This window comes from Chelonia mydas, chromosome 24 (assembly GCF_015237465.2).
Source record: "Chelonia mydas isolate rCheMyd1 chromosome 24, rCheMyd1.pri.v2, whole genome shotgun sequence".
In the NCBI taxonomy this organism is placed as follows: domain Eukaryota; kingdom Metazoa; phylum Chordata; order Testudines; family Cheloniidae; genus Chelonia; species Chelonia mydas.
This window is the reverse complement of record NC_051264.2, coordinates 12562571-12590539: the sequence shown is the minus strand read 5'-3', so window position 1 is coordinate 12590539 and position 27969 is coordinate 12562571. Positions and strand designations below refer to the sequence as shown.

At 61.2% G+C, this 27969-nt stretch overlaps 1 protein-coding gene across 15 annotated transcripts; it reads left to right on the top strand.

Moving 5' to 3' along the window:
- The first annotated feature begins 21 nt into the window (after nt 1–21).
- Nucleotides 22–27950, top strand: GRAMD1A (GRAM domain containing 1A). 15 transcript variants are annotated; one of them, XR_006287279.1, is made up of 21 exons: nt 44–158; nt 6234–6435; nt 7962–7982; nt 8844–8928; nt 9559–9662; nt 14292–14387; nt 15024–15104; nt 15736–15857; nt 16280–16433; nt 17711–17912; nt 18166–18306; nt 19030–19148; nt 19937–20079; nt 22463–22566; nt 24162–24347; nt 24785–24872; nt 25440–25451; nt 25996–26103; nt 26310–26430; nt 26963–27100; nt 27147–27950. XR_006287279.1 is itself a non-coding variant. In XM_037883035.2 (20 exons), exons 2-20 carry the CDS (start codon nt 6337–6339, stop codon nt 27047–27049), a joined length of 2073 nt encoding a protein of 690 aa, XP_037738963.1. In that variant the 5' UTR covers nt 22–158; nt 6239–6336; the 3' UTR covers nt 27050–27950. The 15 variants fall into 15 exon arrangements, 14 of the variants coding, with proteins under 14 accessions (XP_037738963.1, XP_037738960.1, XP_037738958.1 ...); XM_037883035.2 differs by having other exon boundaries at nt 22–158; nt 6239–6435; nt 26963–27950; XM_037883032.2 differs by having other exon boundaries at nt 6239–6435; nt 7962–7975; nt 26963–27950.
- The last annotated feature ends 19 nt before the right edge of the window (nt 27951–27969 follow it).

The window sequence follows — 27969 nt, the reverse complement described above, 5'->3', positions numbered from 1 at the left end:
GGCGTCCTGGTGCCCAGCCCCCACCCCCATCCTTTGTGCAGCGGGCGGAGCGCGGAGAGGGGGAGGGGAGGAAGCCGCCGGGCCTCTGGCTTCTTCCTCTTCCTCCGCGGGGAGGCAGGGCCGCTGGCCGGCCGGGCCGGGACACGGGCCATGTTCGAGTAAGGGGGCGCCGGGGCGGGGGGTGTGGGGTGGCGTGAGCGGGGATGGAGGTGAAGGAAGTGGGCTCTGGTGTGTTGGAATTGGGGGGAGGGGTGTCTGGGATCCAGGACTCCTGGCTCTGGGAGGGGAGTGGGGTCTAGTGGTTAGAGGGGGGAGGGCCGGGAGCCAGGACTCCTGGGCTGTTATTGCCCTGCCCTCCCTGTTCCGTGCCCCCCAGCGGCCCGAACCCCCTTTTCTGCTCCCCAGCAGGTTCCCAGGCTCTGCCGAGCGAGTCCCCGGCCCTGAGCCCAGCGCTGCCCGGTGCCCTGCGCTGAGCTCCTGGCTGGGGATCTTGGGCCGGGCGCAGGCCTTTGGGATTTGCTCTAGCCCTGGGGGTCTGGGTAGCGATGGGCCTTGTGGAGAGACGGGCACCTGTAGCACCCACCCCTGCACTCAGCTGAGCCGGACGCCTGGGTCCCCCTCCCAGCTTGGTGCCCACTGTCCGAGCTCACAGAGCTGCCTTAGGACAGGGGTTCTCCCTTTTTCTTTCCGAGCCCTGCCCTCCCCCCCAAACATGCTATAAAAACTCCATGGTCCAGCTGTGCCACAACAATTCTGCATATAAAAGCCAGGGCCTCGTTAAGGGATAGCAAGCAGTCTAATGCCAGCTATGCTTGGTGGAGACTCTGAAGCCTGCTCGCGGCCCCCCAGGGGGCCCTGGTTGAGAACCAGTGCTCTAGGAATTGGTTTGCCAAGCAGTGCCCGGGGCCGTGGGTGCCTGCAGCAGGGAGATCCCAGAGAGCCTGGAGCCCACGGGCCAGGGAGGATGCCAGCATCTCATCGAGTCTGTGCCGGCCCAGAGCACTGCAGGAACAGGGCAGGCCAGGCCTCACGAGCCCCCAAATCCCTCTGCAAGCCCGGCAAGGGCTGATGCCCTCCCATGGTGGGTGAGGGACCTGGGTGTCTTGAGTGCCCGCCCTGACTGCTCTGTGCTCCTGGAGATTCCTGGAAGGGCAATGGGCAGGGCAGGGGGCCCTGCGCTCAGGGGCCTCTGTGCCCAGCTGGGAAACAGCCCCTTTAACAGGCTGAGCGTCTGCCCCCTACGGCATTAGAACCCAGGCTCAAGGGGCTCCGAGACAGGAAATGCCCATCTTCCCCGTCCCTCTGTGCCCCCAGGGCAGGGCAGAGTAGAGGGGCATTGGTGGAAGTGTGGGGAGCCCAGGTCTGGGATAGCAGGGGCTGCAGGTCAAGAGTGAGGGGTGGTGACTGTTTAATATGAGTCGATATAACTGTCCAGCTAGGAACAAAGAGCGCTGGCCACACGCGCAGGCCGGGGGACTCTGTCCTGGGGAGCAGGGACACTGAAAAGGACTTGGGGGCGGGTCATGCAGCCCTGGGTGCGCAAATGGGAATCTCGAGGAGGAGCAAGGAGGCTGGGTTTGTCCCTGGTGTGACGTTGCGGGGCCCTTGTGTCCAGTTCTGGTGCCCACAGGTCAAGGAGGATGGTGATGAATTGGGGAGGGGTCTGGGAAGAGCCCCAAGAATGAGGAAAGGGTCAGGAACCCTGCCTGAGAGGGAGAGGCTCCCGTCTGGCCATGCTGCAGGGGTGGGGTGGGGGGTCAGACACCCCAATCATGACCCGACGGCTGGAAGCTGAAGCTGTAGGAATTTAGACGGGAAATGAGGCATTCATTTGAACAGGGAGGGGAATTAATTGTTCCAATAGTTCCGTGTCACTGGCCATTTTTAAACCATGAGGGGCTGTTCTTCTCAAAGCTCTGTGCTAGGGATTATTTTGGGAAATCTCTCTGGCCAGACTAGATGATCGCAATGGTCCCTTCTGGCCCAGGAATCTATGCAGCCCAGAGCTGGACTAGCAGGGGCTGTGGGTTGGAAGTGAGGGGCACCGGCAGAGCTGGGTCAGGGGAGCCCAAAGCTGTGCTGGAAGGGGGCTGCAGGTCAGGAGTGAAGGGCACCAGCAGAGCTAGGTCGGGGGAGCCCAGGGCTGGGCTGGAAGGGGTTGGGAGTGAAGGGCACTGGCAGAGCTGTCCTGCATGGTCTGTCCTACCTGGGCTGAGGGATGCTCTCTGGGCTCCCCCCCAACATCAGACGGGGCCGGAGGTTGCTGGCAGTCACTGGCCAGGCATGCAGCTCCTCGAGCCCAGCCAAGCTAGCAGGATCTGCCCCATATTTACCTCCCTCCTCCGCCAGTTGGCACCAGGTCCTGGGCCAGCCATTCTCCTGCAGCCAGGGGCCCCATGTGCCAGGGCTGGGACCGGCAGCATCTTGCTGCATGTGACAGGCCCCAGCCCCCCCGTCACTTTGGGCCCCCAGGAGCCACCAGAGTCCTACAGCCCAAAGGCTCAGCCCAGCTGACAGCAGTGGCCGGGGGAATCTCGGGTCCTTCTGGACCCTGGTAGGTGGCCAGGGAGCGGGGCCAGGGCTCAGCAAGGAGCACTCTTCCCTGGCAGTTGGTGCCAGCCCCAGTGCCCCTGCTTGGCACTAGGGGGCCTGTGCTGCAGGGGGTGGAGGGGTCAGCAGGGGATGCTCTCCCCACAGCCTGGCACACCCCCCCCGAGCCCCAGCCACATTCCCTGCAGCACAGCGCCCCATAGCACTGTATGGGGGCATTAGGGCCAGTGCTGGCCATGACCCCCTTCCTGCTTGGCCTGAACGCTGCTGGGGGGAGGCGTGGGTGGCTCATACTGCCCCTGCCCCCCAGCCCTGGCTGTGCTGGGTGTTCTAGGCCCCCTCTCCCCCATGCGCTGGCCCACAGCAGCTGTCTCAGGTCACGCTAGCCCTAGTCATCTGTTGGGGGGGAGGGGCGGGTCGACAGTAGCCAGATCTGGAGCTGCCCATGAAATAGCGTGCCCCTCCGTGCTGCCCTTGCCACTATCCTGAGTCCCAGGTGGCCAGTAAGTGTTGGGCATGGGGGGGCATGTGATGGGCAGGGGGAGGGGGAAAGAAGTTTTGGGGGCAGCAACATTGGCCAGTGTCATCCCTGTCCCCAGCTCTGCCAGTGCCCCTCACTCCCGACCTGCAGCCCTCTACTATCCCAGCCGTGGGCTCCCCTCCCCCCAGCTCTGCCGGAGCCCCTAACTCCCGACCTGCAGCCCCTGCCACTGCAGTTCTGTCTCTTTCCGCTGGGCTCTGTGTGTGCTGGGGGGTGTCACTCTCCCAGTCTCCGGGCACCAGTGGGAGGCACCAGGCCCTGGGAGGCTGGGGTCAGGCTGGGGGTGGACGGGGGTGATCGAGCCATTTGGCTGCACTGGGGAGCGGAGTTGGGATGGAGCTCAGAACAAAGAGCCGTTTGTGAGATGGGTGGGTCGGCTCCAGCTCAGTCCCACTGCACTGGGAGTGGGGCTGACTCCTGCCCCCCACACAGCTGGCACTATCCCCGATCAGACCCACGTCCCCCCGGTTGGCACTACCCCCATTAGACCCACAGCTTCCCCCAAGCTGGCACTACCCCCCATTAGACCCACAGTCTGTCCCCCACGTCTGGCATTACCCCCATCAGACCCACAGCCCCCCGCCCCAGTTGACACTCCCCCCCATCAGACCCATGCCCCCCCGGCTGGCACTACCCCCCCATCAGACCCACAGACTCCCCCCCAGCTGGCACAACCCACCATCAGACCCACGAGCTCCCTCACATGTGGCTCTGCCTCCTTGGGGGTCTCTTCTCCTGCTCTGAGCTGTCCCCCAATTTCGGGCATCCCCAGGTGCCCCCTCTGGAATCAGAGTCATGTCACCCCATGGGGGCAGCATTTCCTGTTTCTAGTCCCTGGCCCCAAGAACAGCCCTGTCTTGAGCTGGGGGGAGGGTGGTTTACAGGATCCCCAGTGTACAACCTGAAGCTGGGGTACCGCTGTGCCCCCTTCACTCTCCAGCCTGGGCTTTCTCTCAGTATGCCTTGCTAGTGACAAGCAGCAACCCGCGCCCCTGTATCCCCCCATCTCTCAGCACAACAGCAGGTGGAGCCCCACACCCAGCTAGATTGCATGGAGGCACCCAAAGCCTCTCGTGACTCGCACAGCGAAAGGTACCAGCCAGTTCCCCCCGGCTCCCCGACCTTGCCCCCCTGAGCTGCACCGTCCTGCCCTGGGCAGAGCCTGACCAGTGGAAGTTTATTACCCAGTCCGCCCCGCCCCTCCCCTCAGTGTGGAGAGCACACGCAGCAGCTCTGGTCCGAGCTAAGGTTTCCCAAGCACTTCAAGCAAAACCCACTGTTTGAGGTAAAATATAAACCAGGTTTATTAACTACAGAAAGATGGATTTTAAGTGATTATAAGCGGTAGACATAAAAGGACAGATGGTTACCAATGAAAATAAAAATAAGCGCACAACCTAAATCTTAAACTTATCACACTTGGCAGTATTTAGATCAGGGGTTCTCAAACTGGGGATTGGGACCCCTCAGGGGTTCTCAAGGTTATTACATGGGGGGTCGCGAGCTGTCAGCCTCCACCCCGCTTTGCATCCTGCCACCAAACCCCGCTTTGCATCCAGCATTTATAATGGTGTTAAATATATTTTAAAGTGATTTTAATTTATAAGGGGGGGTCGCACTAGTATGTGAAAGGGGTCACCAGTACAAAAGTTTGAGAACCACTGATTTAGATAAAGCAATTTGCTCACCCCACTGGATGTTACAGTTCATAATTAAGGCTACGATTTAGGCATGGGTATTTTTAGTAGAAGTCACTGACAAAGGTCACGGGCAATATCCAAAAAGTCATGGCCAGTGACTTGTCATGACTTTTACTAAAAATACCCTTATGTAAATCTTAGGTGCTGGGAGTGGGTGGGGTGTCGGGGTGCTCCAATCGATGCTGCTGCTGCTGGGAGGGGGTGCTCCGGCGGTCGCTGCTGCTCCTGGGGGTGGGAGGGGATCCTGTGGCCAGTTAGCTCATCTGGTTAGAACATGGTGCTAATAATGCCAAGGTCGCAGGTTTGAGCCCCATACGGGCTGTAGTTGCTTTGGGGAGAGGGATAGCTCAACGGTTTGAACATTGGCCTGCTAAACCCAGGGTTGTGAGTTCAATCCTTGAGGGGGCCATTTAGGGATCTGGGGCAAAAATTGTGGATTGGTCCTGCTTTGAGCAGGGGGTTGGACTCAATGACCTCATGAGGTCCCTTCCAGCCCTGATAGTCTATGACCACCGCTGCTGTTCCTTCGGGCAGGAGTGGCCTAGGGCGCCACTGCTGCTTGGGGCAGCGCCTGGGACCAGTTGCTTGGGGCTGCCGAAGCAGCGGCCAGTGCAGCTGGCCCCAGGACTGCCCCAGCTGCTCGGGCCACACTGGGCTCAGCCGCATCAGCCACTGCAGCTGTGGAAGTCACAGAGATCCTGGAAAGTCACGGAATCCATGACCTCTGTGAAAGACTTGCAGCCTTATTCACAACACATAGGTTTCTCCCTTAAACCTGGGACCAGTCTCCTCTGCTGAAGTTCTTTGTCTTCTCAGGTCCTTGTTGCTTGTAAGTGGGGGAGGAGAAAGGCCAAAGCATGATGCCATTGTTCCCTATTTTATATCCTCAGTCCACGTGCCTGGAAGACACTTGCCTAGACGGGTCCTGGTGGGCTTTGCTGAGTCACAGGGTTGAGCGATCCCTTGGTGTGGTGCTTGCACAACTGTTGTTGAATTGTAAATCGCTCGATTACAATCCCCCTACTGATTAAAGGTCGATTAACACCCTCCTGGGCTGGGGTCACCACCCGTATAGTACAAACTCTCAAACTTAGAACATATTTCAGTAACAACCGTATAGCACAATCTCATAACTTCATACTCACTGAGAATATACATATTTGGACAGAACAAGGGGTTTCAGCAGATCATGACCTTTCATATGAGATCATACATGGCATGCTTTGTATGAAATATCACAACTATATATGAATGATGAATATGGGGGTTACAGGGTGCTGTTTTGAGGTACAGTGTGCCACAGGCGGAGATGGGGAACAGGGGATGAAAGGAGGCACTGGAGGGCCCAGCAAAGGGGAGCGAGGGGGGAGAAGAGCCCTGGGAGGAATGGGGAGGGGAACTGAAGGAAAATGTGGGGCCCCCCTCACTCTATCTTCCCCCAGCACAGGCAGCCCCTCTCCCCGGAGCAGCCCCAGCAGCTCTCCGTCCTTGCGGAAGCGCATACTGCTGACCCCCCGGACCTCCCCGGACCTCCCTGCAGATGCCATGGTGGAAAAGAGCACAGAAAGCACCCCAGAGCGGGGCCCCTTGTCCACCCCCCTCAACTACCCACTAAGCGCCAGGAGTTTCATCCGCAACAACAAGGTGAGGGGGGCTGGATCCTGGGGGGGCTGTGGGTGTCTGGGGGGGGTGCCAGGATATTGGGGACTTTTTGGGTGCCCCTGCTAGCCCAGCCCTGGGCTCCCTTCCCAGGTCTACCAGTGCCCCTCAAACCTGACCCGCAGCCCCTGCTATCCAGCCCTGGGCTTCCCCCAACTCTGCCAGTTTCCCTCAATCCCAGCCTGCAGCCTGTCAAGGTTCCTTCCCCACTCTGAACTCTGGGGTACAGATGTGGGGACCTGCATGAAAAACCCCCTAAGCTTATTCTTACCAGCTTAGGTTAAAAACTTCCTCAAGGTACAAACTTTGCCTTGTCCTTGAACCCTATGCTGCCACCACCAAGCGTGTTAAACAAAGAACAGGGAAAGAGCCCACTTGGAGACGTCTTCCCCCCAGAATATCCCCCCCCAAGCCCTACACCCCCTTTCCTGGGGAAGGCTTGATAAAAATCCTCACCAATTTGTACAGGTGAACACAGACCCAAACCCTTGGATCTTAAGAACAATGAAAAAGCAATCAGGTTCTTAAAAGAAGAATTTTAATTAAAGAAAAAGTAAAAGAATCACCTCTGTAAAATCAGGATGGTAAATACCTTACAGGGTAATTAGATTCAAAACACAGAGAATCCCTCTAGGCAAAACCTTAAGTTACAAAAAGATACAAAAACAGGAATATACATTCCATTCAGCACAGCTATTTCTCCAGCCATTAAACAAAAGGAAATCTAACGCATTTCTAGCTAGATTACTTACTAATTTAAGGAGTTCTGACCTGCATTCCTGATCTGTTCCCATCAAAAGCATCACACAGACAGACAGACCCTTCCCCCCCCCCCTTTGAAAGTATCTTGTCTCCTCATTGGTCATTTTGGTCAGGTTCTTAGCTTCTTAACCCTTTACAGGTGAAAGGGTTTTGCCTCTGGCCAGGAGGGATTTTATAGTTCTGTATATAGAAAGGTGGTTACCCTTCCTTTTATATTTATGACACAGCCCCTGCTAGCCCAGCCCTGGGCTCCCCACCCCCAGCTCTGCAGGGTATTGAGGGTTGTTTGGGGGACTCCCTGGATTCAGGGCTGTTGGGATCCCTGTGAAGAGGCTCTGCATTGCAGTACTGAGAGCTCTGTGGGGGTCCTGGGCATTCTGGGGAGTTATTCCCTGGGGTCCAGCATCTGGGGCATGTTTGGGGGCCATTCCTGGGGGCCAGCCTCTGGGGAGTTCTGGGAGGTATCCCCTGGGGCATCATGCTCAGGGGAGGGCTCTCGGGGGGGGCAAGTACTCAGGGGCTTGTGGGAGTATCCCTGGGGGAGCAGGCTTTGGGATGCGTCTGGGGGTCCTGCGAGAGCAGGGCTTTGGTGGTACCGCAGGGAACTGGGGGGGTCTTGGTGGGAGCAGGATTTGGGGGTGTATCCCTGTGGGGAGCAGGATTTGGGGGTGTACCTCTGGGGGAGCAGGCTTTGGGTGTGTGCCCCTGTGGGACTCCTGTTCTAACCCATCTCTCTCTTTCCCTTGCAGAAAGCACAAAGCTGGTATAGCGTGAGTCCCCCTGGCTCTGCCTGCAGCCCCAGCACCCCACACACTGCCCAGCTCCCAGGGTTCAGCCCGCACCCCCCACCCCGGTCTCCCCAATCTCTGCCTCTGGCAGCTGTGGGAGGGGGTGGCATGAGGGACTCTGTGGACCTCCCCATCTGAGCACAGCCCAGAGCTGGGCGCATCCCTGGGGTAGGGCAGACAGGCCCTACAACACCCTCCAGCCCCGCCATCGCTGCGCCCCTCACCCCCTCTCTGGGCTTTGTCCTGCCCCCATTTGCTGAGGCTGAGCCTGGCCCCCCTGCTTCCTTCAGAGACCTCCCACCACGCTCAGCTGCAGCCCTACTGGAGATGGGGGGGCAGAGATGGGGGGGCGGTGAGGAGGAGTAAGAAGGGGGGTGGGAAGGGGCTTGGTTCATGTCCCCCTCTCCCCCCATGGTTTCTGATGTGGAGTTGGGTGGGGAGGGGCAGGGGGAGGAGCATGGCTGGAGCAGGAGGGGCAGGGGGTACTCTGAGCTCTCTCCTTTCCCTGCTAGCTCTGCTCAGCCCCAGCCAGGGCCCAAGCCCGCTGTGAGTGGGGGAGCCACAGCCTGACCCTTCCCCCCTTTGTTTCCTGTAAGTGACAGGGGGAGGGGAAGCAGCCAATGGCTGGGCAGGGGGGGCCAACTTGGGCAGAACTTTCCTAGCCCCTCAATGCCGCCCTTCCCGGATCCCCCCACTCCCAGAGTCCCCCCTGCGCCTGGCCTAGGGACCCCCCGGGACCCTCCCCGGTGCCCCTGCATGTTCCAAAACCGTAGCTGAGGGCAGGGCCATGGAGGGGGCAGGGCATGGCCCTCTGCACCCCTGACGGGCCTGATCCCCCCGCAGATGCTGAGCCCCACGTACAAACAGCGCAATGAGGATTTCCGCAGGATCTTCAAGGGGCTGCCGGAGAGCGAGCGACTGCTTGTGGGTGAGGAGGGGCCATGGGGGAGGGGCACCAGGGTGGGGCTGGCATGGAGGGGCAGGGCCAGGGGAGGCGTGCGGGACATGGGAGGGGCAGCAGGGGCCAGCAGGGAGGGGATGCGGGTACAAAGCAGTAGGCTGAGCAGGGAGGGGGGCCGTGGAATGAGGCCCCCGCATCTTCTCACTTGTCCCTCAGCTGTTTTCACAACTATTCCCCACCCTCCTCCAGTCCCTGGTCACTCAGGGGGACTCCCCCAGTGTGTCTGGGGGGGCTGTGCTGGCACTTGGCCCTGTGGCTCCTGCTGTACCCACTCCGTACCACCTATTGCCCCCCTTTCCATAGGCCCCCCACACTGGCAGCTCCCTTCCCCCCATAGACCTGACCTGCTCCCTGCACTGTCAAATGGGAGTGTCTCTCTCCTCTCCCCCCAGCTCAGCCGGTGCCCCTCACTCCCGACCCGCAGCCCCTGCTAGCCCAGCCCTGGGCTTCCCCCCAGCTCAGCCGGTGCCCCTCACTCCCGACCCGCAGCCCCTGCTAGCCCAGCCCTAGGCTTCCCCCCAGCTCAGCCGGTGCCCCTCACTCCCGACCCACAGCCCCCACCCCCCGGGCTGGCTCTGACATCTCCCCTCTCCCCAGATTACTCCTGTGCGCTGCAGCGTGACATCCTGCTCCAGGGGCGGCTCTACCTGTCTGAGAACTGGCTCTGCTTCTACAGCAACATCTTCCGCTGGGAGACGGCAGTGAGTGACCCCCCTCGGGCGCCCTGTGGCCCTGCTCCCGCCCTGCACCTCCCCCACTGTCCTGGTCCCTGCTCCTGCTCCCCGTGCGCCCGTGCCCCCCCCCCACCTCCCCCCAGGTGCCCCCGAGCCCTGCACCTCCCCTCGCTGCCCTGGGCTGCTGCCCCTCCCCCCCGGTGCCCCTGAACTCTGCCTTGCCTCTAATGCCCTGGACTGCCTCCAGCTTCCCATCCCCCAGGGGACTCCAAGCCCGCACCTCCCACCACTGTTCTGGGCCCTGCCGGCTTCCTTTGCCCTTCCCAGCTGCCCCATGGCCCTGCTCCGCCCCCCACCAGGCACCTCAGAATCCTGTACCAACCCCCACTGTCCTGGGGCAGCCAGCTTCCCCTGGCCCCCCAGCACCCCCGAATCCTGCACCTTCACTGCCTCCCTGGGCCGCTGCCCCTCTCCTCCCAGTGCCCCTGAGCTCTACCCTGCCCCATCTGCCCTGAGCTGCCTCCAGCTTCCCATCCCCCCAGGGGACCCCAAGCCCTGCCGTGTCCCTGCTGCCCTGGGCCACCTCCAGCTTCCCCTGCCCCTCCACCTAGGGGCCCAGAACCCTGCCCCTTCTTGTCACAGGTGCACAGTCTGGATGCTCTGGACAGCTCTGTGTGAAGTTCAGCCAGGGCCCTCAAGTAGTGTGACACCCCCAGGCCACCAGGGTCAGTCTCTTCAGCTTCAGCGCCTGCTGGGTCTGACCTCGGGGCATTCAGCTCCTGTTCACCCCATGAGCTCCCTGCAGGGAGTCTGCCCGAACAGGACACCTGGGGAAGCCTCATGCCCCACAGGGCCCTGCACCTAGCTCCGCACTCAGCAGGGACTCAGCCAGCGTGTGACACAGAAGGTTTAATAGCCACCTGAACGCAGCATAGGACAGATCTTATTAGCACAGAGTGCAGCAGAGTCCATCTGGGGGAGACGCAGAGCCTGAGCTCTCCCCCGAGTCCCAAAACCAGGAGACTCCCCAGTTTCAAGCAGCCCAGCCTCAGTCATGCCCAGCTGCCCTCTTCCATCCTTTGTCTCTTTCCTGGGTACACTGGCCACCTGGCCTCCACCTCTCGCTTTTCTTCAACTCCTCGTAGTTGGCTCTTGCAAAGGATGGGCCCCGGCCATCAGTTGCCAGTATACAGAGTGTCGGCCATTGTCTGTGCCCAGGCAGCCAGATGGCAGTCATGCCTGCCCACTAGGGGGCTCTGCAAGGATCACACACCTTTGTCCCACCACCTAGAAACTTGTGCCACACGTAGGGGAAATGAGGCACGCATAGTATTCATACAAACCATGAAGATCATTCCCACTTTGTCACATCTCTACCCCCTTCGAGACCAAATGAGCGGGGTCACTTCAGCCAGTGACCTGGGGAATTTTGAACCCACCGTTCCCATAGATGCCCCAGCACCGCTCCCATTCCTTGGTGGGAGTTACACCAGTCCCTTCCAGTTCCACGCCCTTCCTTAGGTCTGGTCTGCTTGATGACACTCGCAGGCCACATGTGGGGAGGTTTAATGGGGCTCGTGCCCTTTTGCCACCCCAAAGCCTTTGGGATTCAAACTGGAATCGGGATGTCTCCTGGCCCTCCGTCTGGAACGCTGGGATTTGGGCTCTCAGGGTTAATTGCTCCCATCTTTGCCTTGACCCCACCTCTGACCCCCATCTGACCAGCCCTTCCAGTTGCTTCCCCCTTCCCTGGGGCCTCTCACACCTCTGAACAAGGCAACCTGGGTTGGCAGCTGTCCTGCTCTGGCTGTGGTTCCCCATGCTCAGCTGGGGTCTCCGATCCCCCTGTGCTCAGCTTCTCCCCGCTGTCCCAGTGAGGGCAGGCAGCAAGCCCGCTGCTTTGCTCACAGCATCCGAGCTACAGAGCTACGGTGAGTTATCTCTCCCCTGCAGTAGGCTGCTGGACCAATCCTCTGTCCCATCCCACTCAGCTCCAGGGCTCTAGTTACAGACAGGCAGGTATCCCGAGCTTAGCAGCTCCTTCCCTCTGCCAGCCGGGTCATCTGCATTTTCACTGACTGCTTCAGTCTCAGCCACTTGGTTCCCTGGATTCAAATTCAGCTCTTTGGCCCTTACAGGAGAAGGGCCTGGATCCTGTCTCAGAGACACAGTCATTCCCCAAGAGTATGTCAGAGCTGATGTCCTGGAGAACCCTAACTACTAGCCACCCCAGTCCCTCCTGTGTCTGCCCCAGGGTCTGAGCCGTGGCAGGGTGAATGGCTTCATCCCTGGGACCTTCACCCAGGTCACGCAGCCCCTCAGCATCGGGGGGGCTGCACCCCCAGGGCCTGATAACAGTTCTCTCTGTCCCAGAGTCTCACCACCCCAGGAATGTCTCCCCACTGACCACCACCTTCTGCTGCACTGGGGATCGGAGGGGCCTGAGCCCAGTAGAATCCAAGCAGATATACATGCTGGGGTCTGTCAGAGAGACAGCCCGCTCTCTGAGCCTGACTTACAGGCTGTCTTCCCTTCCCCAGGTTAACCCTTTGAGGGGTCTTGTGACCCATGCTTCCTTGACCTTTGGGCACTGCGTAGCCTTATGGCCGTCCTGCCTGCCATAATTAAATCTCAGGTCCCTGCGGCCCCCGAAGGAGGTTCACCTCCTCAGCTTCTCCCACAACACCAGGTTCACACTGGGGATGCCTCCATGGGCTCCCCTTCCTCGGACTTGTCCCTGGGCCAGTCCCCTAGTGGTCCCTTCCCATATCCAGACCTGCTGTCCACAAACTCATCGGCCAACCTGCCTGCCCTCCGCAGGTCTTGGGGCTTCCTGTCCACTAACTGACTGTAAGATCCAGAGAGCAGATCTACAGCTGCTCCAGCCCCACCAGATCCTATACGTTCTCCATGCTGGTGACCCTGGGACCTTTCCCCATTTGCAGAGAGATTTTCCCAGCAGGGTGGTGATTTCCATGGAGGTCACCCCCAGGGTGTCTCTCACCCCCTGGAGCCTTTTCCTGTCCACCTCAGGGCTCAGCCAAACTTAAGCAGTGGAGCTTTCTTGACCAGTTCCTAGTCTCCTGTTTCCACCCCATTCACTGGCTTGAATGCCTCTATGGCCTTGGGACCCAGTAAGGGAGTTAGATACTGGTGCCTTTCTGCAGGGTCAAGCTAGTTCACATTACAAGCCTTCTCGGAGGCAGTGAGATCAGCATCCATAGCCCCCCTCCTTAAACTGGGGCAGCAAGTTAGTATCTAGGTTTCCTAGGGAATTAGCATCCCTGGGTCTATCCCCACTCACCACTGGGGGGTCCCTCTGCCTCAGTTCCAATTCCATCCATTTCAGATCCACCAACGGGGGACCCTGACATGAAGATCCCTTGCTGGACAGGGGAAGTGGGTCTTAGGACCACCCTGCCGCTGCTCCGGCTGCTACCAGTCCCTCTTGTAGCCCAGTTTGTGTCAGGAACTGGCTCCTTAGATCTATCATCCTCCTCCAGCTGCGCAATCAGCTGCGCCTTGGTGAACTTTCCAATGCGTAGCGCTCTCCCTCTGCACAGCTCGACAGTGCCCGTCTTATGGAGATGGTTCTCTGTCATTTTCCGCTCTTCCCTCTAATTCCCTGTGTTTTACTGCACCCAGCCACTTACTGCAGGATGCTCCCAGTGCCTTCAGAAGCCAACCGTCCACGGGGTGCAGCATATCCCACCTCACCCACCAGCTGCCACGGGAGCAGGCTCAGTGCTCTGAAACCGCTCTGAGTGAAGTTCAGACAGGACCTTCTTGTAGTGTGACACCCACCAGGGCACACTAACCAGGGCCAGTCTCCTCGGCTTCAGCGCCTCCTGGGTCTGACCTCAGAGCGCTCAGCACCCCTGTTCCATGCCGTGAGCTCCCCGCAGGGAGTCCACCTGACTAGGACACCTGGCGAAGCCTCACGTGCCCCAAAGGGCCCTGCACCCCAACTCCGCACTCAGCAGTGACTCTCAGCCAGAGAGCAGGAAGTTACAGCAAAGTCCATCTTGGGGGGATCCAGAGCCCTGGGCTCTCCCCCCAAGTCCCCAAACCAAGAGACTGACTAGCTTCCCGCAGCCCAGCCTCAGTCATGCCCAACTGCCCTCTTCTGTGCTTTGTCTCTTTCCCCAGCAAACTAGTCACCTGGCCTCCACCTGTCTAACTCCTTCACTGGCTCCATGCAGAGGATAGGCCCCAGCCTTAGTTGCCAGGATACGGAATGTCTGACCATTGTCTAGGCCAAGGCAGCCAGTTGGCAGTTGCACCCGCCCCCTAGGGGCCTCTGCAACTATCACCACCTAGATACTTATGTGACACATAAGGGAAACTGAGACACACACACAGTATTCATACAAAACATTAAGAAAATTCCCACTTGGTCACTTCCCTGCTACCCTGGGCTGCCTCCAACTTCCCTTTTACCCGCCCCCCCCCCCCCCCCCCAACCCTGTCACTTCTGTCCAGCTTCCCCTCCCCACAGGCACTGCCCTGGGATGCCTCCAGCTTCCCCTCCACCCCCAGGCGCCTCCCTGCCCCTCCCACTGCTGTCCTGGCCACCTCCAGCTTCCCTTTTATCCCCCCAACCCCACATTACCTGCATCTTCTGCTGTGCCACACCCTGACCGCTGCCCCCTGCAGATCTCTGTCCCACTGCGGGAGGTGAAATGTCTGAAGAAGGAGAAGATGGCCAAACTGATTCCCAACGCCATCCAGGTCTGCACTGCGGCCGACAAGGTGAGACAGGGCTGGGGCTCCCCCCCACCCCAGGGCCCCTCTCCTTGGGGGGCAGCCCCATGCCCCTGTCTGGCCTCCGCACAGCCCCTCCCCGCAGGACTATGGCATCCCAGGTGCCCCTGCCCGATGCAGGGTAGACGCAGAGACAGCCGGGTGGGTCCCCTGGGGCCAACCCCACAAGGAGAGGAGACAGGTCCTGCCTGCCACTTTGTGTGGGTGATGGCATCCTCACCTGAGGAGGGGTCAGGTGGGGACCTGATCCCCAAGAGGTGGGGCTGGGGAGTGCCAAGGGGCCAACCCCCATCCCTGCCCCTCACAGAAGTGCTGCCCCAAGGACACTGAGTCTGGCCACTCCCAGGTCACTCTGAGTTGGGACCTGGGGGGAGGGGGCTTTCCTCGCCGCTGGAGGCCACTGTCTGAGCAGCATCAGTGCCCTGCTGGGCCCCCTTCTGGGCAGGAGTGGGACAGGTGTGGGGGAGCCCAGGGCTGGGCTGGCAGGGGCTGCGGGTCAGGAGTGAGAGGCACCAGCAGAGCTGCGGAGTGGGGGAGCCCAGGCTGGGCTAGCAGGGGCTGTGGGTCGGGAGTGAGGGGCACCAGGAGATCCAGGAGTCGGGTCTCACTTCCCCCTCCCCCCAGCATTTCTTCACCTCATTTGGAGCCCGCGATCGCTGCTTCATGCTGATCTTCCGCCTGTGGCAGAACGCGCTGCTGGAGAAGGTACAGACGCGGGGGGGTTGGGGGGGGGCAGTTTGGGGATGAGGAGCTGGGGATGGGATTCTGGGGGGCGCAGACGCTGTCCCTTCCCCCAACACTGTCCCCCCCCCAGATGCTGTCCCCTCCCCCGACGTTGTACCTTCCCCCCGACACTGTCCCCCCCTCCAGATGCTGTCCCTTTCCCCTGACACTGTCCCCTCCGACACTGTCCCCCACTCCAGACGCTGTCCCTTTCCCCCGATGCTGTCCCTTTCCCTCAATGCTTTCTCCCCCTCCAGATGCTGTCCCCCCAATACTGTTCCTTCCCCCACCCAGATGCTGTCACCCGCCCCCAGACGCTGTCTGCCCCCAACGCTGTCTATCTCCCCTGCAGACGCTGTCACCTGCCCCCAGATGCTGTCTGCCCCCGACTCTGTTTTTCTCCCCCCTCAGATGCTGTCTGTCCCCCGATGCTGTCTCTCCCTCCCCACACTGTCCCCCCGACGCAGTCTCTCTCCCCCCCAACGCTGTCCCCACGACGCTGTCTCTTTCCCCCCTGACGCTGTTCCCCCCCCCAACATTGTCTCTCCCCCACCCCAGACGCTGTCCCCCTGACGCAGTTCCCCACTCCAGACACTGTCTCTCTCCCCCCCAGACACTGTCCCCCCAGGAGCTCTGGCATATCGTCCACCAGGGCTATGGTGCTGAGCTCGGCCTCACCAGCGAGGATGATGACTATGTCTGTCCCGTCCCCACTGACGAGCTCAATGGCCTGGGGTGAGTGTGAGCCCCCCCACCCCCGACTTGCGTGAGGCCAGCCACAGGCCTCCGACCTCTGCTGCAGGTCCCTCAGGTCTGGCTGCCCCTCCCTGCACCTTCCCCCATCGCACCATGAGAGTGTCTGGGTCCTCTTGCCCAGGGGGAGCTGGGAGGGAGTTGTCTCCCCAGGAATAGGTTGGCCCCACCCGAGTGTTGGGAGCCCTGGGACCCCTGTCGACTGGGAAGCGCCTGCCCTGCCCCCCCCCGGGATGAGCTGGTGCCTGCCCTTCCCCCACACCCCGGGACAAACTGGCACCCTCCCCCCCCCCACCCGTGTGTCTGACCCCGAGACTTGCCCTGGTGCGATCCCCGACCCTACGGGACCCAGTGACCTCAACACTTGTGCGACCCCTGGCACCCCAGTGACTGCCCCCCTCCAGGCCAGCCAGGGAGCTCAGTGACATCATCGAGCTGAGAGACCTGGCCTTGCCCTGCACTGCTGACCTCAAGGTGGACCCCAGCCCGAAGCTGGCCAGGACAGCTGCCAGTCAGAGCTTCCACTCACTGGCCAGCAGCAGCGATGGGGCCGCCTCGGTGAGTGGGGGGAAGGGTTGGTGGGGGCGGGTTAGGGAGGTGTCAGGACTGGGGTGGTTCGGGGGATGGGGTTGGGGGAGGTGTCAGGTGCCTGGAGTGACTCACAGCTGAGAAAGCCAAACTCAGGACAGACACCCCAGGCTGGGGGTGTATTCTATCATTTGATTTCACCCGGCACTGAAATGTACCCCTGGCTCACTCTACCCATTTTACCATGGAGAACAGACAGCCCCTTGGCATTCCAACCCCTCATTACCCCCAGACAACCTGCACTTTGTGATGAAAGGTGATTAAATCCACATTCCTCACACATTAGGTTCTTCCAGTCCCAAAGGACTCGTCACTTACCTCAGGTCAGATCTCCCCATAGACAGCACAGGTAGCCGCTTGCTTTAGTGTCTAAAGCTAGCTAAGAAAATAACCGAGCATTATTCAAAGTCAGAGCAGATAAAACACATTACAGGTGAATGAGACTGTGAGAGTCCAGTTGTTAGCAGAGATTTAATGTCGGCAAATTCTCCATAAGTCTCTTAGAGTCCTTCCACGAATCTTTCCGGGTGTCCTGTTCTCAGTCCAATGGCTCAGACTCCCTGGTCAGAGTTCAGCAGATCAGAGGTACTGGCTCGGGCCAATGAATGGGGTATTTATGGCTCTCCCGTGCACAGAGCCAGCGGACAGGTGTCCTCACAGAAAACCTGTCACAGCATGTGATGGACACTTGAAGCTGTGAAAAGTCCCAGTAACACTTGCTTTGAAGATCAAATGCTTCAATCTGAGGCTTCAGTCTTGTGAACACCTTATAGCCATAACATGCCCTAGCCAAACAGTTCTCTGGTCAGTGAATTCACCCTCCATGCTAGCTACAGGCCTTTGCATCTACTGATACCTGAGCACAGCTGCATACAGGATGTGCAGGTAATAAAGAGCGACAAGAGGTGAAAAGGATTTTGCAGGTAACAGTTCATTTGGTTACAGCCACCAGGATGTAGGTAAATACAATTACCATCAGTTCTTGGTTTCTGTGAACACAAGTGCATGGGCTTGTCTTAGTTAGCCTAGTTAACGGACCTTTGTTACCCACACACAGTAAATTAACCCCTCTTCCAGGTCCTGCCCTGAGCTGGCCAGCTGCCAGCGCCATAGGAGGTGTGTGGGGGGGTGTTGGGGAGGAAGCAGGCAGGGCTGGGAGACCTTCTGGGGCATTGGGGAAGGGAAGGGGCAGGGCCGGGGGAGGTTTTGGGCCCAGGTTGGGCCCCCTCAATTTCCCTTCTCCCCAGCTGGCAGAGGACCCCGAGGAGAATGTGGACAGCCGGGCGGATGCTGCCTCCAACTGCACAGCAACACTGGGGCTGGAGCCTCCGAAGGCTGCGGCACTGGGGGGGGCCCCCCTGCCTGCCTTGGGGGACCTGCTGCCCCCTGAGGAGCTCCCCACTGACACCAGCAACTCCTCCTCCTCCTCCTCCTCCACACAGGATGAAGGTGACAGCTCAGCATTGCCCAAACATACCAGCCCTCAGCTTTAACCACTAGGCCCCACCCGTCTCCTAGAGCCAAGGAGAGAACCCAGAAGTCCTGGCCCCCAGTCCCCTGATCTAACCACTAGGCCCACTCCCTTCCCAGAGCCAGGAATAGAATCCAGGAGTCCTGGCTTCCAGCCTGCCTGCTCTGATCCCACTGTCCTCCCAGAACTGGGTTAGGACCCAGGCAGCAACTCACCCCTCTCTCCCCACAGCGGAGGTGGATGCCTTCTCGGACCTGCCCGGGCGGCTGCTGCTGAACTGCGTCTATTGCCTGGGGGCTGAGCGGCTGCAGCAGATGCTCTTCACCGACTCGCTGTTCATGCAGAGTTTCCTGGGCCAGCGCAAGTTCACAGGTGGGGTGGAGCAGGGGCTGAGTCTTCCCTGGGGCCGCGAGCTGGCTGCCCCCTGCCACCCGCCAGATGACGGCTGGGCTGGGTCTGGCTCACTGCCTAAGACACCCATGGGGCGCTGCTGGCCTGAGTCGAAGTGTATGGGCCAGGGGACCCGGTAGCTCCAGGCCAGGCAGCCTGGTGGAGATCCCGAAGCTGAGCGGAGGACACACACCCTGCAGTGGCCAGGCCGAGGGTGTTGGGCATGTGTGTGATGGGCACAGGAAGGCAGCGTGGTGGGGGGGTCACCCAACACCTGGGACTCGCTGCCCTCAGAGTGTCTGGGCTTGGTGCTCAAGGGAGCTGCCAACTGCAGCGCGGGGGAGGCCTTGGACTGGGCATGAGGCCCACGCCTGGCACTGCACACAACCCGTGTAGCCTGTGCTGGCTGGAGGACATGGGTCTCCAGCCCTGGCAGCTGCTGCCTATGGCAGCACTAGCCATGCGCTCACTCTGGCCGGAGGGGAGCAAACTTGCTGCAGGGCCCAAGAGGGAAGGGGCCATGGCAGAGCACTGGGTCAGGTGTTTGTGCTGCTGGGCACCCCACTGGGCCACACCAGTTTAATGCCACCAAGGACAGGGCCCTGCAGCTGGGAGTCGGGGACGAGAGGGACGCGTGGGGGGACATAGAGGGAGGCCCCTGAGTGGGGGATCCCCCTGCCCTAACATACCCTCTGCTCTCCCCAGACGTGACTCTGACCTCATGGAGCAGCAAGAGCAAGTGCCGCCAGCGCCGCGTCCTCTCCTATACCATCCCCCTCAGCAACCCGCTGGGCCCCAAGGCAGCTGCTGTGGTGGAGACACAGGTGAGGGAGGGGGCAGCGCAGCCCCAGGAGGGCGTGAAGGAGCAGATACAGGGCAGCTGGATGGGAGGGCTGGACTGCGCGGTAGGGGGCAGCAGGTCAGGGGTGGGGCTGGACTGCATGGTGGGGGGCTGCAGGCGTGGGCGCTGGACTGCGCGGTGGGGGTCGGCAGGTCAGGGGTGGGGCTGGACTGCCTGGTGGGGGGCTGCAGGCATGGGCGCTGGACTGCGCGGTGGGGGTCGGCAGGTCAGGGGTGGGGCTGGACTGCCTGGTGGGGGGCTGCAGGCGTGGGCGCTGGACTGCGCGGTGGGGGGCGGCAGGTCAGGGGTGGGGCTGGACTGCCTGGTGGGGGGCTGCAGGCGTGGGCGCTGGACTGCGCGGTGGGGGGTCGGCAGGTCAGGGGTGGGGCTGGACTGCCTGGTGGGGGGCTGCAGGCGTGGGCGCTGGACTGCGCGGTGGGGGGCGGCAGGTCAGGGGTGGGGCTGGACTGCATGGTGGGGGGCAGCAGGCGTGGCGGCTGGACTGCGCAGTGTGGGGCGGCAGGTCGGGGTGGGGCTGGACTGCATGGTGGAGGGCAGCAGGCATGGGGGCTGGAGTGTGCGGTGGTGGGCAGCAGGTCAGGGGTGGGGCTGGACTGCATGGTGGTGGGAAGCAGGCGTGGCAGCTGGACTGCGTGGTAGGGGGCGGCAGGTGTGGGGGAGCGGCAGGTGCAGGATGGCGGCAGGTGTGGGGGAACAAAGCGGGGCTGTCTCTGGCCTGTGATGGGATGAGTAGAGCTGGCCTCCCCCCAGACCCTGTTCCGTGCCAGCCCCGAGAGCGGTGCCTATGTGGTGGACTCGGAGGTGATCACTCACGGCATCCCCTACCAGGATTACTTCTACACCACTCACCGCTACTGCATCAGCACACTGGCCACAGGCACGGCCCGCCTCAGGTACCGACTAAGCTAAGAGCCCCTTTGCAGTGGGGGTTTGGGGGGTTACCCCCCCCATCCAGAGAGTGGTGCTGGGAATTCCTCTGGTGGCTGGCTCTCTTTGTCTCATGGCTGCTCCACACTATGAAAGTCAGACCCTTTGAAATCAGCAGGTCAAGATAACTTGCATCCAAGAGTTTGAAAAGAGCTGGCTTAGGAACTCGCTGGCCCATTAAGGTTGATTTTCAATGAGTCTTAGAGCACTGGGGAAGTTCCAGAGGCCTGGTAGAAAATTACTATTGTGCTACTCTTTTAAAAAGGGTAAGGGGGATGGTCTAGGTGATTATAGGCCTGACAGCAATCCTGGGAGAGAGAAAGGAGCAGCTGATATGGACTCAGTTAATAACAAATTAAAGGAGGGGGATGGAATTAATGTCAATCGCCATGGGTTTATGGAGAATAGATCCTGTCACTAACTTGGTCTCTTTGGGAGGAGATGCCAAGGCTGGTGGCAGGAGGGAACAGTGTTGATGTAACACACTTGGGTCCTCTACGGCCTTTAACGTGGGACTACATGACATTTAGAGTGACAAACCGAGACTGATACGAAATCGGGACGACTTGGTGAGCTGGCCATGAGCACACAGTGTCTTGTAATATGGTTCCATGTAACTGTCCAGCTAGGCACAAAGAGCGTTGGCCACACACTCAGGCCAGAGGGACTCTGTCCCTTCTCTGTGTGGAGCAGGGATGGTGAAAAGATTTCGTGGAGTCCCCCATCCCAGTGGCTCTGTGCCAGTGACCTGGCCCCTGCATTATTTCCTGCTCCCCCAAAGTCTGTGTCTTCTGCTAACGCTACCAGGAACGAATTGATGTTTTCTTTCAGGTCACTGATAAAGCTGCAAATAGCACAGGCCAAGACCTGATCTGTACAGGACCACCCCAGAGACACCCCCCTCAAGGTCTGGTCCCCCTTTACAGGTTCATTTTGGGCCCTCTCAGTTAGCTGGCTGTGAATGCTTTCAGTGTGGGCCATGCCGATTTCGTATCAGTCTCGGTTTGTCATTCTAAATGTCGTGTGGTCCCAAGTCAAAGGCTGTAGAAGATCTAAGTGTGTTACGTGAACAGTGTTCCCTCCTGCCACCAGCCTTGGCATCTCCCAAAGAGATACCAGCTGAATGCGAGCTTCCCATGCAACACTGGGGCCAGAGGGACTAATGCAGCCCTGGGTGCACAAATGGGAATCTCAAGGAGGAGCAGGGAGGTGATTTCCCTCTGGGTTTGGTCCTGGTGTGATGTAGCTGGGCCCCTGTGTCCAGGTCTGGCGCCCACAGGCCAAGGAGGATGGTGATAAATTGGGGAGGGGTCCAGAAAGAGCCTCGAGAATGAGAAAAGGGTCAAGAACCCTGCCTGAGAGGGAGAGGCTCCCGGAGCTCTAGCTCTTTCACTTAACCCAGAGTAGGGTCAGGGGTGAGGCTTCCGTCTGGCCGTGCTGCGTGGGGTCAGACACCCAGTGCTAGGCTTGTCTCTCTAGCAGACGAAAGTCCAACACGAGCAGCCAGCGGCTGGAAGTTGAAGCTGGACTAAATCAGCCTGGAACTGAACTGTGCCCAGAACTCAGCCCTGGAACAATCTCCAAGGCTGTGCAGATTCCCCCTCACTGCCCATCTGTAAAGCCCACATAGGGCTGGCAGGTCCCCGGCGCAGCAGGCAGTCCCATCTCAGCACCCCTTCAGGGACATCCTGAGCTCTGTCTGCAACAGGACAGGTTCCCCCAGCTCCTGGGGGCTGCCCCAGACTCTCCCACCTCCAGCTGTCAGAAACTGGTTTCTCCCGACACCGCCACAGGCGCCTGCCCAGCTCGGCCCCACTGGGCCTTGTGCCAAATGGGCCTTTATCCCCCTAGTTCTTCCCTGCCCTACTCCCACCCCCTGCTGGATTTATGGGGTGCACATGGAGCCTCTCGAGCCTCTCAGCATGCACTGGGGGCTAACCAAGCCCAGCTCTTCCCGCCCCGCTCAGGAACTAGGCCTGAGTGTAACTGCAGCCACCTGCATCGGCCTGGGTGGAGCTGATCTTTCTTGGCCCTGGGGGGCTAGAGTTGGAGCCAGGACCCCGCTGAGGCCCTGCTGCAGCCATGGGGCGGGGGCAGGCGTTCATTTGTGACAGGCCCATGCTAGGGGTAGCTCAGCTCAGATGAGCACAATGGTGCCTTCTGGCCTTGGGATCTGTGACGGAGGGGCCTGCTGCTGGGAATCTCTGGGAAACAGGCCCCCACCGCATCTGCTCTAGAGAGCTGCTTCCCAGCATCCTGGCCTGGCAGCTCCCGTCCCCCACCAGTGCGCCTCAAGGAGCAGGTCACTGACACGGCTCCCTCCCTGCCCCCTGGCTCTGCCTTCTCCAGAGTCTCCTCTGAGATCCGGTACCGGAAGCAGCCCTGGAACCTGGTGAGAGCCCTGATTGAAAAGAATACATGGAGCGGCGTGGAGGAGTACTTCCAGCACCTGGGTATTGGGCATCCGGCACCTGGGTGGGGGGCGGGACGGAACGGATGGGGCCTGCGAGGGATGGCTGGCACGGGGGTAAGGGGGCGGGTTCAGAAGAGTGCGCCCAGTGCTGGAGTCTGGGAGTGCTCTGGGGCCTCAGAGGTGCCTATGGGGGGAGGGGGGTCTGGAGGGGCAGGGGACTGTCAGAAGGTATCGGGCAGGGATGGAGATACGGGGGAGGCTACTGGGGGAAATGTGGACGGGGCTGCGTGGGTGGCCGAGGCAAGGGGGGTGACGTGGGCGGGTGGCGGGCAATGTGAGGGGGGCTGGATGGGTGGGGCCGTGTCACAGTCTCGGTGCTCTTGAACAGCTCTGAATCAAACCCAGGCAGGACCCTCTTCAGTGTGACAGCCCCAGACACTCTCAGGGGGGCAAGAAGCCTCCTTGGCTTCAGCGCCTCCTGGGTCTGAGCTCAGAGCGTTCAGCCCCTACTCCACCCTGAGCTCCCCGCAGGGAGTCTGCCTGGATGGAACACCTGGAGAAGGGCCCTGCACCCCCACTCCACAGTCAGAGTGACTCAGCCAGCGTGTGACACAGAAGGTTTATCAGCCATCCCGTAGGCAAGATCTTTGTTAGCACTGAACCCAGGAAGTTCCAGCCACGTCCATCTTGGTCAGACCCAGAGCTCCAAGCCCTGCTCTCCACCCGGGACCCCAACAGGAGGCTGAGACCCACTTCCAGCAGCCCACCCTCGGTCATGCCCAGTTGCCCCTCCTCCATCCTTTGTTCCCCTTCAGGGCAAAGAGGGTCACCTGGTCTCCACCTCAGCTTTGTTCTCCCAGGTCCTAGCCCCCGGGTCATCAGTTGCTGAGTTATAAAATGTCTAGCCATCGTCTGGGTCCAGGCAGCCATACAACAGTCCCACCTGGTTCTCTGGGTCTTTGCAAAATTAAACTCCCTTTCCCTCCAGCTAGGTAAACATGCAGCACATTGCAGAAACTGAGGCACACACAGCACTCGTACTAAATACTAAGAAAATTCCCACTGTGTCATATCCCATGTGTGGTGGGAGGAGGGGGGCAGGCAAAACGAGGGGACTGGGGAGGTGACGTGAAGGGGTCCGGGTGGGGCAGGCTACCAATCAGAGGGGGTTTCCCAATAAATCCATTGGTTGGGTGGGGGTGACACAGCTGGAGGGACAGAGTTGGGACGGGCCCTGGGCTCCGGGCTCCAAGTGACTCCCTCCCCTTGGGCCTTATGGGGTGTGTGTGCCCTCCCCCCATGGGTATCTCACCCCCCTGGCATGGTGGGGCTGGCGTAGCGGACATGGGCATCACCCCCCAGCATGGTGGGGATGGCGTGGGTGTCTCACCCCCCTGGCATGGCAGGGCTGGCGTAGCGGGCATCACCCCCCAGCATGGTGGGGCTGGCGCAAGCGACTCATCCCCCTGGCATGGTGGGGCTGGCGTAGCGGACGTGGGCATCTCACCCCCGGTGTGGTGGGGCTGGTGTGGGCGTCTCACCCACCCTGGCATGGCAGGGCGTAACGGGCATCGGCATCTCACCCCCCAGTGTGGCGGGGCTGGCGTGGGTGTCTCACTCCTCTCGGTGTTGCAGGGCTGGCACTGGCACGGGCGGAGAAGACGCTGCTGGAGGAGAGTGGCCGCGGGACGGAGCCGCGGGGGCTGCTGGCTGGGCTGCACCGCAGGAAGCGCACGCTGAGCTGGAGGGCCCCCCATGCTGAGCCTACCCTGGCCACGCTGCCCCCCAGAGAGATGGGGCCCCGCCCCCTGCACCCCTCCAGTAAGGAAAAACCCACCCAATCCCTGCCCATGTCCAGAAGGAACCTGTTCCCCCCCCGTCGGGTAAAGGGGAACCTGCCCCCAACCCTCTACCCACAACCCACCCCCCGTCCAAAGGAAATATGCCCCCTCCTGTAACCTGCCCCCCAGAACCCACCCCAGCCCCATCTCCAGCACAAAGGGAACCCGCCCACCCAAATGCAGCCCCATCCCTGTCCCTCCACTCCCAGGTAAAGGGGAACGCACCCCCATCACCGCCCCCCCGGTAAGGGGGAACATGCCTTGTCCGCGACGATCCCCCATGAGGGAGCCAGCGAGGGCAGCTATTCCTCCCCGCCAGAGGATGGGAGATGGGCTGCTGCAGTCCCCTATGGGGAGCGACTCATGGGCGCATGGGGCTGGCTCGGCCCCCACCTAACCTGCCCCTTCTCCCCACAGGCAGCTTGGCAACCCGGCTCTCCCAGCAGCTGGTGGAGCGAAGCCGGGGCCCTACCGTGTCCACCCTCATCCTCATCGTTAGCCTGGTGTAAGGGGCCTGTGGGGCGGGGCTATGGGGAGGCGGAGGGGTGGGCGGTTGAGCTATGGGGGGATGGGACTAAAGGGGACTGGGGCTCTTTGGAGGAGTGATATAGGGGGCCAGGCAGGGCTCTGGGGGGCATAATGCGGGAGGCTGAGCAGGGCTCTGTGGGGAGGGTTGATGTGGGGGGCAGGGTGGGGCAGGGCAGGGCTCTGAGGGGAGTAATGGGGGGGTGGAGCTCTGGGCGGGGGTGGAGAGTCCAGGATTTGGGACACACAGCCAGGCTCAGGCTGGGCTCTGGGGGTGATGTGAGGGGGTATGGTCTGGGGAGCAGAGCAGGGGCACCCCCTGGGGGCAGAGTCACAGACCCTTTCCCGAGTTGGGATGTGGGAGTTGGACTGGACTGGGCTGTGGGGGGGATGGGAGCTGCTCTGTGCGTGGCCAGGCAGGGGCTATTGATGGGGGGAGCTGTGTGTGGGGAGAGGGGGGCTGCACGTGGAGGGAGCTATGGGGTGATTTTCTGGGGTGAGGCTTCACGTGTCTCTTTCTTTCCTTCCTTCTGTCTCTGCCTCACAGGATCTGTGTGAGGTACGGTGTGACCCCCCATCCCCCTCAGGCTGCCATGGACCCCCTGACCCCGCCCCCTTGTGCCCCCAGACACCCCCCCATGGACCACTGGCTCTGCCCCGCCTGCCCCCAGCACCACCCCTGCCCTGCCCCTAGTGTTCTGAGCTTTGGAGTGCTGACTGAGGTGGCATGATTTGCATACTGCGCTCTGTTTGGCCAGCATACCACGGACATGATGGGTAATGGCAGGCCTCAGCTCTGGGCCCCACCAATCAGAGTGCAGTATGCAAATCTGACAGCCTGCCTTGAGTGTGTTCTGGGCAGGGAGATGGGGTCTGAGACAGCCACACATGTAGCTGGGGGGCAGGGACAGGACTCCTGGGTTCTCTCCCCAGCTCTGGAAGGGAGTGGGGTGTAGTAGTTTGAGCAGGGAGGCTGGGAGCCAGGATCCCTGGGTTCTGCCCCATGTAACACAGGGCTGTGTCCTAGGGTCACCCAGTGTCCCTAACCAGCATCCGGCCTGGGGCGGGGCTTTGTCCGCCCCTCACTCTCCCTCTCCCCCCAGCCTGCTGATCCTGGTGGTTCTCAACGTGATGCTGTTATACCGGCTGTGGGCGCTGGAGCACACAGCCCGCGCCTTCCAGGCTTGGCAGGCCTCCGCACTGGCCCGAGGGTGAGTGATCCCGCAGGGGCAGGGTGGGTGGGTGGGGGAATGGGGAGATTTCTGGCAGTGGGGGAGGGGTAGTGTGGGGAGCACAAGAGGCGAGGGGGGTTGGGTATTCTTGGAGCAGGGTTGAGGTGCCAGGGGAGGGGTCCCAGCAGCTGGCGTTGGGGGTCATGACCCCCACCTCAGCTGGCCATGACCCCCTGCCCCCCCAGGAAGCTGCCCCAGACAGCAGGCGAGTGGGCCGAGGTCCTGGAGCTGCAGCGCCGTTTCCATGGCGCCGAGGTGCGGAAGTGGAGGCAGATCCTGGAGGCCTCTGTGGAACTGCTGGACGAGGTGATGCTGCAGGGCTGGGCCAGGCTCACTCTGCTCTTTGGGTCCCTGCCCAGTGGGGGCTTGCAGCTCTGCTTGCACGGCCCCCTGGCCTGGCTCTCCCCTGGGCCTGGCTCCCCCTGCCTGCTTTGCAGCCCTGGGGCCAGCAGCACTAATGCACAGTCACCCAGCCCCAGATCCCTGTACCCAGAGCTGCTTGGGGCGCCGCCTGCCTGGCAGCAGGACCCAGCCCAGCTGGTGATCCGGGAGCCCGAGGAAGAGGAGGCACTGGGGAAAGTGTCATCTACTGGTTAGAGCAGAGGTGCTGGGCACCAGGACTCATGGGTTCTCTCCTCAGCTCTAGGAGGGGAGTGGGGTTAGTGTGTGTGGGGGTCTGGGCACCAGGACTCCTGGATTCTCTCCCTGCTCTGATGAGAGTGCAGTCTAGATGGGGGGAGGGGTGGGCTGGGAGCCAGGACTACAAGGCTGAAGCCCTCTTCATGGACTGTCGGCCATTCGGGAATAACTGGTACCTCCTCCCCCCGCCGCCCCCCAGATGAAGGTCTCCCTGGAGAAGCTGCACCAGGGCATCGTGATGGCAGAGCCGCCCCCGGAGCCGGGCCAGGCTGATGCTGTCTCCTGAGGCTGCGCTGGCCACCAGGGGCCACGGGAGACTGACCTGGATCTGAGAGTGCAGCCGGGTCAGCGCCGCCCGGACGCCCCTCGTCGGCCGGCTCCCTCGGCCGGGTCAGCGCCGCCCGGACGCCCCTCGTCGGCCGGCTCAGTGTTGCCCCGTCCTTGGCTGGTGGACACCTCCCAGGGTCTGCTTCTCCTGCTGGGTCAGCAGCACCCAGCCATTGGCTGGCGTCGGCCCTGGCTTGGGCTGCTCCGCTCTCCTGCCACCCCCTGGCTGAGCAGGTCTCTGTGGGGACAGCTAGGTGGAGGCTGCACCGTGGGACACATGGAGGATCCGCTGGGGGCCGGCTCTGCCCCCCGTGATCCGCCCGCTGGCTGCAGCCCAGGACAACGGTGGCTGGACTGTGGCTGCCAGCTGGGTCCAGCCCCCCATGTCTGCTGGCTGGGAGCCTGTTGTGACCTGGGGGGAACCCAGCCAGTCTGGGCTGGGAATTGACTTTCTAGGTGGTCTAGCTGCATGGTGTTACTGTGAGGAGTGGCCAGGGCCGTTCCCCCATCCCCTTACCTTGGAGCCAGGACTCCTGGGTCCTCTCTGCGCTGGAGCAGGGGCACTTTTGGGGCAGGCTCCGTGCGCTGCAGGGGGCACTGCCCATGTCTCTGCCCCCTTCCCAAACACTCGATTCCTGGAGGGCTCGGTGCCCACCAGGCATTGGGTTGTTGTCTCCCGGCCTGGGCCTCTTGCCCTTCGCCGTTGCTGGGGGGGAAGGGACTGTGTGTGTGCGTGAGTACCCCCACCAGCCTGCACGCTGTCTGCTCCCTCCTATCCTCAGTGTTATGGGGCTCTGGCCCCACCCCACTATTTATTAGCTGATTAAAGAGAGTGGCTGGGACAGTGCCACCCAAGACGAGTCTCTGTGTCTGGGGGTG